Consider the following 10,991-nt stretch of genomic DNA (forward strand, 5'->3'; position numbering starts at 1 on the left):
TGGGCAGGGAAACACATCTGGTTTTCATTTTCTCTTTCTCTTTGAGTGCCAGATAAACAGGGGAGAGTGTGCCCTCACCTTGCAACTCTCCTGCCCTCTGCTGCTGAGAGGGAGAAATGTCCCAGCTTCTGGAAGGACATCAGGACAAAGATATGTAATGAAAATAAGTCCAGGCTGGCAGTCCTTGTGGGCATCAGCTGCTGGCATCTGCATTACTACTGACATGAGCATGGCACAGCAGGTAACAGATTGCTTTTCCTTGTGTGACAGCTGTTAAGCCATTCTGATTCACCCTTTTCATCCACAGCATACAGATTTTTCCCACACTGCTGTTTCTGTCCAGCAATGTTCATATGTGCAGTGGTACAGAGGTTGGTGGCCCTCCCTGTGGCAGGGAGTTGGAGATTCCTGATCCTTGAGGTTCCTTCCAACCCGTGCCATTCTGTGTGTGTGTGTGTGACTGGCTAAACACCAATTGTTGCTAGCTCAGCAGGTATACTACTAATTATTGAACGCCTGACAGCTGCTTATCAACACTTGGCCACTATTTCTGGACACCTGCTCATCCCTGAAGAGAGAGAAGTTTGGAAGGAGGACAGAGGGGAGTCTCTTGATGCCTGCCTGTTGCATCCCAACCTGCCCACAGAGTGAGTCAGTTCGGCCTTGTGTGGAGGCCCTGGCTTCTTTGGAGTCTGTTTTTCTTTTGCTGAGCTTCTCCTATCCAAACAGAATGGCCTTACAACATGCTTTCTGGTCCTTGATGCTATACCCATGCAATTTGTAACTATTACAGTTCTGTAAGTGAGAATTGATCACATGATTGAACAACTGTATTTCTAAAATATGTTATGAAATAACTTCTTTTTACTAATACTAATAAAGTATTTCTACTTTTTCAAACTGTTTCTAAGGGCAAATTACTAAACACATGGTGCTGTACTGCTTCAGAGCAATCCCACATTTGATAGCCAGTGCAGAAACAACATTCCATCCTACAGCATTAGCTAGTTCAGAGGTACCAGACGTGTATCTGGATATGGCTGTTGTGCATAACTGGGGCTGAGGGATCAGAAATGACAGCTCCACTCTTGGAGACCACAGAACTGAAATGGAAAGATAAAATAGTTGCAGGGCAATTGTTCTCTGTGCCTGAAGCAGGGACCGATTTATGGGGGAGAGATTTAACAGTTAAATGAGGATTACAGCTGCAAGTCTGTGAAACAGATATCAGGTGTCAATGAATGTGTTAACAGCTGGTGATGAGCAGAAATGAATCCGAAGATGTGGGCAGGGGAAGGAAATTGGGGTGGACTCACAATTTTCCCTTACAAATAACTGCCCAAGGAGGGAGTGGAGCTGTGAAACAGCAACAATATCCCATAGCCTTAGAAGGGAGAGTGGGTCTAAAAGCTGTAACACAGACAGTGGTTAAGGATGGTCTTCTGGAACCTTGTCTGTGGCCTTATAACACCCCAATCCTGTCGGCACGGAAGGCAGACGGCACGTATCGGCTGGTGCAAGATGTAAGGAAATGACTGAACCCGTTCTCAAAAGACAGCCTGTGGTTCCTAACCCCTATACCCTAATGAGTCAGATCCCTCACGGACAGCAGTGGTTTGGTGTGAGAGACCTCAAAGATGCTTTCCGGACAGCCTCTGGACTCAGAGAGAAATGGCTGCGTTTGTATGAGGACACATTGTAATCCTATCGTGATTCGTGATGATACTGTAGATACTGGAACTCGTGCTAATCCTTGTCTTTGCAGCATTTGAAGCAAGCAGCTGGTGCTGCTGTCATGCAGAAAGCTCCCTTCCAACCACTCAGCAAGCATTTGGATGAGACAGCTTCCTGCTGGGGAGCCCTCCGACATCACTGCTGCCTCCTCCAGAACCATACCTGCAGATGCTTCAGAGCTCTTCAGCATGGACTTCCTTCCTCCCATCAGCAGCTGCTCCTGCACTGACCTTCATTCACACTGGGATACCATCTGCTTCCAGCAGGAGCTGACCTGCGAGACAGAGAAAGGAAACGTGGGATGAGCACCAATGCAGAAGCACAAGGCTGTGTCACCACCACGTCTTGCAGCCTTGGGAAGTCAGCTGCAACTGCAGCCTTGGTCAGAATTACAACGGGCACCGTAAATTAAGTGTGACCTCTGAAGTTGTTGCCATGATCAGAAATAGACGCTGAAATCGCTCACATAACTGTCGGTGGTTCCCTCCAAATTCTTTTGCTTTGGGGAACAGATGGACTCGGAATGGAAGGACACGAGAAAAATGACATCTGTTTGAGCTCAGCAGACTTGAGAGGTGGGCCTGGGTGAACCTCATGAGGTTCAGCACAGCCAAGTGCAAGGTTTGGCATTTGGGCCGGAGGAATCCCAGGCATTCTTTTGTCATCGTGGTGGTTTCCAATAGACCCCAACAATGAGACATCAGGTCGCCGTGTGGGCTCCTGGGTGACACTGCCATTTCCCAGCCATTGCAGCCTAGGGGCAAATAAAGTAAAATACTTCAGAAAGATCTCACACTGATTGCATATTTTACTGTTCTTTTACGCAAAACAGAAGGGGAGGGCAGCAGATGCATGCAGCTGCATCAACACCCAGGCTGCTAAAGGAATGGAAAGACAGAAACATCAAATATCAATGCCTTATTCTAATGCAAGGAGGGAAGCTTCTATCAATGTTACTTTTTATCATTTAAAATGAGCAGTTGGCACTCTTAAAGGAAAATCCTAGGCCCCAGGTTCTGGCAGTGTGGCAATCTGGCACGGACTCAGCTGTGAATGATCCAAACAGTTTGTTCCAGATTTTAACATCCCTTCTATGCATTCACAAGTTTTCTCTCTTGACTTCCCCTTACAGCCGTTAGATGCCAGCAAAACATCCCACAAACACTCCTTAACTCTGTGCACACAGGCACCCATCCAACCAGAGCCATCAGTCATTCCCAGCCATGCGCTCTTCCTCCAATCATGGTCAGCATCACACGGCCGTCACGCAGCTCACTTGACTCAGTTTTTCTCTTCTTTCTGGAGGTGTCCTTGCTTCTCAGCCTTACCTTCTCGTGATGTTTATCTCGCTCTGCAGCTCCTGCTCTCAATAGGCTTTCTTGGATTCCCGCATGACAGGCACAAAATGCAGCCACAGCCCCTGCCACCAAGGTCAGCTCTTCAGCACACATTACCTGAGGAGCACTTGGCAACTCCTGCAACCTGAGCAGTGCCAGGAAGACTGTTTCACTTCTGCTTCTCCTGGCTCAGAAATTCATTTTCCTACCTAGAAAATGGAAAAAGAAAAGAAAGAAAAAAAATCCTGACATTAGCAGACACAATTGATACTATGGAATTCTGGAAGGCAAGGGATTTGCCCCCTATGATGAGAAGTTGACTGCAAAGAACTCAGAAGAGCCATGAGCAGGTTGTGAACTTGTGGGTAAAATTAGGAAGTGCAGCAGTGCAGGGCTTCTGGAGGTGAGGGTCTGCTACAGCCGCCTGGAAAGAGAGCCTGTTGGTGGGAGCTGCTTACTGCAGCCAGCAGAAGCATCGCACTCACTGACTCTCATCCTGATGGGGGATTCCAGTCAGTCTGGGAAATCAGCATGGCTGGCTGCAAGCAATCTGACAGACTCCTGGAGTGCAGTGAGAATCACTCTGTGGTGCAGGCATTGGGCACAGCAAGCAGAAGGGAAGCATTGCTGGACATGGTGCACACCAGGGGTTACGACAGGAGGCGGTCAGGGCTGCAGTGACCATGCCCTCCTTGAGTTGGTGATCTCAAGGAATGCGGGCCTGGCAGGAAGCAAAGGCAGGAGCCTGAACTTCAGGAGAGCCAGCTGCAGGCTGTTCCAGGAATTCTTGGACGAGATCCTCTGGACAACTGTTTGTAGGGGCAAAGGGTTGGAAAAGAGCTGGTCACTTTCTCAGAAAAAAACTTGCTCAGGTTGCACGCTGAGCTGCAGGAGAGGAAGGGGAGGAGGTGCCAGCACGGCTCTGCACGATGCTCTGCCACACTGGGCAGCTTGATCATGGCTCAGCAGTGGGATCAGACGAGGAGAAGGGGAGAAGGAAATCAAGGATGGGAGGGAGCCATCAGACACAGTCAGTGAGTGTCTGTGAAGTCTTGCAGACCCAGAGATTCCCAGGTTGTTTCTGCTTTCGTAGCATTTGTGTGCTGCAGGGTGAGCAAAAGGTTCTGCTGCTTGATTCTTCTGCAGGAGCCGCCTAAAAGGGAAATGGCCACTGAGCTGCAGACCAAGCAGTACTGCCTGACGTTGGCCAGGGGGAGCTTCTCCTGCTGCAGTGTGCTGATGACAGGTCTGGAGATGATCTGCAGGGCCAGCTCGTAGGTGGGAGCCAGGAAAGGACATGATGGGAGGAGGGAGGTGTTAAGCAACATCCAAGGCATCAAAATGCATCAGAAAGCCCTGAAAAGCATCACAAAGCCACAGCCAGGAAGCTTGGGAGTATCATGAGCAGCATCCAGGCTGCGAGAGATTATTTGCTACCATGCCAAATGGTAGCAGAGCTCCCCCTGCAGACATCCCAAAGCCAGACAAAACAGGAACAAACCCGGAGCTGAGCTGCACGCACCCCACAGCCACAGCATTGCAAGCTGAGGTGCCTTGCTGTGTGCTGCATTCATCCCAGTCCGTGTGAATGAAGACTCTGGAGGCAGTCAAGGCGTTGATTGAGCACGAGTGTGCTTTTATTATTATATAAAGGACAGGAGGGTGTGAGAGGTCCACGGTGAAGATGGGACTCATCCTGTCTTGTCATGGAGAGAGTGGCTCAGAGCTCTCAGTGCTGCTGTCCGGTGCCTGGGACTGGAGGCCTGATTGAAAGTCCCCCTGCAAGAGGCTCTGCTCCTCCTCACTGATGCTGACCTGCTCCTGCATGGAGGTGCTGCTGTCAGGGCACTCACACTGTGCTTGGGATGGGCTGCACTGCAAAGACTCCTGGTTACAATCCAGGCTGGTGACTGTGGTGTCTTGCAGGCCCAGGTCAGCAACTTCAGCAGAGCCAGGTGTGATGAGAGCATGGACTTCGATGAGCTCCTTCTCTCCATTAATGTTGTTAGATGGAAGGCTGCTGTTGGAACTGCAGCAATTTGTGCTTCCTAAGAGCTCTCCACTGATGGAAGCAGAGAGAGCATCCTCGCTACTTGCCCTGGATCTTATGGCTTGGCAAGGGCTTGATTCACCTAGAAAGGATACACAGGGGTTAGTGTCAAACTTTCACAAGCTGAATGACGACAGTGGTTCTTGATCAGGGGTGAACTGAAGATGCTAGGCAGGGGCTGGAATGCCAGAAGGAGATAGAAGTGCAGAGCAAGCTTGAATTCGATGTTCCTGAAAAGCAGGGATTTGGAAGCTGCATTTGCACCCTTACCTGCCAGGACTACCACTGCTGTTTCTGAGGGCTGCCTGGCATTGCGCTGCAGTTGGCGTTTGCTGCCAGAGGATGGCTTCCTGAGGCTGAAGCAGCAACACCAACTGCTAGCTGGTGATTCCTCACTCTTGCTGGGTGGATTTTGCCTGGAGAGAGAAAACAGCCAATGCTGTGAGTCGTGCGTGGTGCAGGGTGAGGGAAGAGCAGCACTGAGCTCTTGGCAGCAGTTGCTTGTTCCTAGCACTGCCTGGTTTCTGCAGAAAAACAGAAAAACCCACCCAAACAATGATGCTGGGTGCTGGAAAAGAAAGTCCTCTTTACCTGTCAGATGGAAAGTCGATGACGGTGTGGAATTTGCCCTGTCCAGCTGCAGGGCTTTCTTCCACTTCCATGTCCCGGCTGCTCTCTGTCACAACAGGAGAGCTGCTGTGGCCTCGCCTCTGTGCCTGTGCCTCCTCCAGGCTGAGCAGCTTTGTGGCAGCAGAAGAGACCCCCACAGACTTGGGCCCTGGGAGAGAATTGTGTCCTGTAAGGGAAAACCACAGGTAAGAGCGAGGATCAGAAAGCAGCAGCACAGCCACCACAGTTCTGGGGGAGGTGCTGTATTTTTCTCAGGCTTGCTTATCCGAGCCACTGGAAGAAGAGAAGCCCAAAATAACCATGTGGGCAGAGGTGTGTTTATGGCAAAGGACACGGTCATAACGAAGAGCAGCTTACTGTATCAAAATAGGCAAGGAAAAACCCAAGGAAATGGGGGCAGGGAACTGAGAAAGCTTCGCTGCCACACTTGCATCAAGCTTTTCCTGCGTGCAAACCGTAATAATGACGGTTTCCTCCTTGTGATTTTGGGCTTGGACACTCTCAGCATCCAGCAACAGGATGCCAGATTCTAATGGAAGCCCAGAGGTCTGCTGTCCCCTCGAAAGCAAAAGCATTTTTCAGAGGTCCCAGAGAAGGCCTGCATTTGGTCAAAGTGTCAGGTCAAGATCAAGCTAATGGAGGAAGACACTCACCTGCTGCATCTGCAATGTCTGCTCCGGATTTGGAGCCGAAGAGGACGTCGGTGTGGTTGATGATGAATTCCACCACATCCGACTGCGTCTGCAGCTCCATGCAGGCAGCTCTTCCGCTGGCGCAGGCAGACTCGTTCTGCTGTGATCTGTAGAAAAGGCAGATTTTAGAAGTCATTTCTCCAAGACCATTTCCCCGAGTCTGAATTGTTGCAGCCAAAAGCTTTCAGCTGAGGCTCTGGAGACTTCCGCAGTGGGTAATCAGTGATGCCACTGCAGAAATTCCCCTGGATGATCAAGGACAGGTCAGTCCCATCTCAACAAGACTGCAGAAATTGTCACCTAGACATTGTGCCCGTGGGGATGGAGAACAGCTCAGGCTCCTGCTCTTCTGTCAGCCACAGATTTTACAGGAGAAGAGCACATTTGATGGAGAAAAAGGGAGCACTGTTTTCTTTTTTAAATGGAGAACAGATGTAAGCGTTGTGTTGAAACAGAACCAGAAGTTTACCTTAAGAGGTTTGGAGCCCACACAATGGCTAGGTTCTTGGCATGCATGTTTGTGATGGTGGAGCTCCCAGCCAGACACGCCAAGTGTCTCATCAGGAACTCCAGTGTCCTGGAAAACAAGAGAGGCAAACGTTCAGCACCAACGAGCATGCCGTGCTGCAATTCAGAAAGACAAAGTCTGGAACCGCATCGTTGCCCTCTGCAATGCAGCAGGGCTGAGCTCAGCAGGCTGAGGGCAGCACTGACCTGTAGTGAGGAGCGGGCAGCTGCTGGATGACGTCCTGCATTCTGAGCAGCCGCTCCTCCTCTGTAGCGGCACCAACAGCATCCTGGAGTAGTGCAGAAAGGGAGCGAGACACCAATCAGGCTAGTACACCACTGCGAGTAAACCTCGTGGGGCTGACAGCAAAAGGGCCTCCGAGCTGGGGCACTGCTGCAGCCATCTGCCAAGAGGCCCAGGAAGAGGGAAATGAAAGACGTGGCCTTGTGCTTACCGAGAACTTGCCGTACAGCTGGTGGGTGAGCAGAGGGTTCGGGAGCTCCCTGAAGTACATCTTGCAGAGGGAGCTCACGCTGTGAATGTCACGGACGGTGAGCTCAGGAATCTGCTCCGACTCAAATTCCTGCCTGGAGAGAGGGACGCAAACCCGGTTGAGCGAGAGGAAGGCAAGCCCAAAGCCACACCAGATGCACTCAGGCTGTGTCAGTCGCAGCACTCTTACCGCAGTCTCTGGATGTTGGACGCGACGCCGGACAGGCGGTATATCCCCTGCACCACGCCGTGCTGCTCAATGAACTCAGCGCAGCTCTGGAGGACCTGGGGGACTGAAGAACACGTGCCAGCTGTCAGTGGAGCTCCTGATTCAATCGTGCTGCAGGCTGTGCTTCACATCCCATCCACTAAGCCCAGCCAGGCTTGGCTGAAGCAAATACAGATGTGCTTGTCTCTTAGGAGCATCTGCATCTGCTATCAGCCTGCCCCCTGCTAGATATGAGCTCCCTTTCATCTTCTTTAGATGCCCAGCAGAGGAAGATCTCAGGAATGGGCAGCTCCTTACCATCACGACCGGAGTGGAGAAGATGCTCTCCCAGGTCACCGCCAAACACCCTTTCCTTCTCCACCTCCCGCTCGGTCGGTTTCTTTGGGCGGGCCTTCACCAAGGAACGAAGGAAGGTGAGGATCTTGCTGCGTTTCTTGGGCACTGCACAACAAAAGGAAGAAACCAGGTCATTTCAGGTCTGGCTGCGTTGGACGAGGCCGAGCACAGCACACTCTACAGAGCACGTCAGAACGGGAAGAACATTACCAACCAGTACATACAAAAAGGGATTTTCCCCATCTCTGGAGGAGCCCAAGGCCAGGTTGGATGGGGCCCTGGGCAGCCTGGTCTAATCTGACATTAAATGTGGGGGCTGGGAGACCATCCTGAGGCAGGAGGGTTGGAGCATGATGATCCCTGAGGTCCCTTCCATCCCAAGCCATTCCATGAGAGTTCTATAGTTTCCCCAAGTCCAGTCATAAACACAGGAGGACTGGGCCAAATCTCTGCCCCATGGTGTGCATGAAGGATCATCAACCCAGAGGACAATGTGGCATGGATAAAGGAGGTACTAAACATGGAACACACCCCAAAAAAGACTTCATTTTGCTTCCCCACACCATCAAATGTAACATCCCTACCTGGCTTTGGCACTGAGTTGATGAGTGCCTCAGGAATGTTCTTATTAATGAGTTCCACACACTCCCCTGGGAAAAATCCAACCTGTAACAAGAAGAAAAGAGAGGCCAACTATTGCATGCAGCACTTCTCAGATCTGAACTGTTAAACCAAAAGCCACGTAACATTTCCCTCGGAACATGCTTGCCTGACGTTCCATAAGACTATCCAGCAGAAAATGGCCATAGTTCACAGCATAAAGGTAATAATTTTTCAACATTTGCAGCCAAAGACAAGGTCCTCTGACACCGACACAGGGAAACTGTTTATGTCCACTAGGCATCCTATGCAGGCAGAGCAGCTCTAAGCTGAGATTCCTGCCTCTACTGAAGTTGCACTCTCCAGTCTGAAGCTTGTGCCTACCTGGAAGCTGAGCTTGCCTCTCCACCAGGGGGTCAGCTCCTTTGGTGGCATGTCGATGACACAGATGATGTCTCCCACCTGCAAGAGATTGCAACGTCAATCCCAGCTTCAGCAGGGCTGGGAGGAAAGCACAGCTCAAATGTCTGCATTCTTCTGCACTGCCAAACATCGCCGAGCATGAGAGCACTTGCACCAGTGCAGCTCTGAAGACATTTGCCATTGTAAAATTGAACAACAAGGAACGCCTTGAACTGCTTACCTCAAAGGAGAGTTCATCCGCTGCCTGGGCAACGTATCTCTTAATAGCATGGGCAGCAGCAATAGCTGGAACATTCACAGGTGCCACCTCATGGTCCAGCAGGGGCTTCCCCTTGTTCTCAGCCTGAAACAGAGAGCACAGGCCACGGTGAGGAGCTGGGAACCAACAAGGAGGACTTCAAGGTGAGGAGCACATCTGCAGAGAAAGCTGCAGGAAATGCACTCGGTCCTTATCATGGGCACTTCAGAAGGAACTGCAAGTCTAATAACGGCTGTTTCTCTCCCTGGTGTGCAGCAGCCACACGCCAGGCAATGCTGCATCTCTCCCCACCCAGACTAATCAGCAATGGCACTGACGCAGACAGGTGGCCTTGTCCATTTTGCCCCCTCCTTTCCTGCGCTCTTTGTGCAGGAAGGCTGACTGTTTAAGATGCTAGGAGACCGTGAAGAGGGAAACCAAAGCTACGGCTGCAGTTACAAGGTGCAAACAGTGCCATTGCAAGCACCAAGCAGCTCTCTTGAGCAGTCCAACCAACAGCGAGGCCAAACAGAGCAGAGAACGATTGTTGTTTCTGCAGCCATTTCAAGGGAAAAGTCAGTAGAGGACAAACACCAAAGCCGAGATGGCTCTGGTACTTTTATAAACTTGCCACGCTTGCACTACTGTCTTGCCACAGAGGAGCTCTCTTGGAAAGCAGGAGAGCACATCTGCGGCTCACTCTGCTGGCTGCAGTCAGGGAACAAAGACCAATCAGAGCTTCATACTCTACCTCTGTCCATGCCAGGTCAGGCCCACAGCTGATCTCGCTGCACGCCACAGCCATCAGCGTAGGTGTGACAAGCTGGAACTGAAAAGAAACACACTTTTATTTTCTCTGTTCACATCTCTGCTGTGCTCCCTACAGCTGTAGGGCACACTCACACAGCCCAAGCACGCCTGCTGGTGTCCCTGGTGATGCTGTGCAGCTCTGCACAAGCTGGGGCTGGGACTCTTTGCCTAAGGGTTTGGTTTCTTTAAGACCAGCTGGTCACAGCACCACAGACAGCATCCTTCTGAGGGCTGAGCTGCAGAGCTCGTGGAAAAAACCCACACGTGACCAGCGTCCCATCAAAGCTGGATGAGGCTGTGTTACTAAACACGGGGCGTCACGGGCTGCTAAAGCATGTGGGGGGACAAACCATGGCAGGTACCTGGCAAGAGATCAGAACGAGGGAGACAAATCTCACGAATCCGCAGCCGTTCCTTGTCACTTTGCTCTGATCTTCCACGAGCAAAAGCTGCAGCAGGGAAGCACGCAGAGGGTGGAGAGAGGAGAGAGAAAGAGCAGGTCAGTTTGCTTCCACGGTTTAGCAAAGACTACGAGGGAAAAACCAAAATCTGCCCTCCCTCAACTTAAAAACTCAAGTTTTCAACTTAAAACCATTTCCCTTGTCCTGCTGTTATCTACCCTTTCAAAGAGTTGATTCCCCTCCTCTTTTTAGGCTCCCTTTAGGTACTGAAGGCTGCCATGAGGTCACCCCACAGCCTTCATTTCTCCAGGCTGAACAAGCCCAGCTCCCTCAGCCTGTCTTTGCAGGGGAGGTGCTCCTGTCCCCTGATCATCTCTGTGGCTCGCCTCTGGACCCTCTCCAACAGCTCCCTGTCTTTCTGGACACTGTACTGCAGCTGGGGCCTCACAAGAGCAGAGCGGGGGGGGACGATCACCTCCCTGTCCCTCATGGCCACCCCTCTGCTGATGGA

The 10,991-nt window shown here is 51.2% G+C and overlaps 1 protein-coding gene and 1 long non-coding RNA gene across 2 annotated transcripts; both read right to left on the reverse strand.

Moving 5' to 3' along the window:
• Positions 1–7,881: 7,881 nt before the first annotated feature.
• Positions 7,882–9,071, reverse strand: LOC149912300 (rho GTPase-activating protein 32-like). The gene is made up of 4 exons (XM_090130766.1): positions 8,993–9,071; positions 8,593–8,674; positions 7,970–8,113; positions 7,882–7,886 (listed from the first exon to the last, which is right to left on the reverse strand). The coding sequence occupies exons 1-4, from the start codon at positions 9,041–9,043 to the stop codon at positions 7,882–7,884; spliced, it is 282 nt and encodes a 93-aa protein (XP_089986892.1). The 5' UTR covers positions 9,044–9,071.
• A 184-nt stretch (positions 9,072–9,255) lies between these two features.
• LOC149912301 (uncharacterized) lies at positions 9,256–10,527 on the reverse strand. Its single transcript, XR_016461483.1, has 3 exons — positions 10,442–10,527; positions 10,021–10,098; positions 9,256–9,374 (listed from the first exon to the last, which is right to left on the reverse strand). It is a non-coding gene; the product is annotated as an uncharacterized LOC149912301 (long non-coding RNA).
• Positions 10,528–10,991: the final 464 nt, after the last annotated feature.

Source organism: Phasianus colchicus, chromosome Z, assembly GCF_987193195.1.
Source record: "Phasianus colchicus chromosome Z, bPhaCol1.hap1.1, whole genome shotgun sequence".
Taxonomy (NCBI): Eukaryota; Metazoa; Chordata; class Aves; order Galliformes; family Phasianidae; genus Phasianus; species Phasianus colchicus.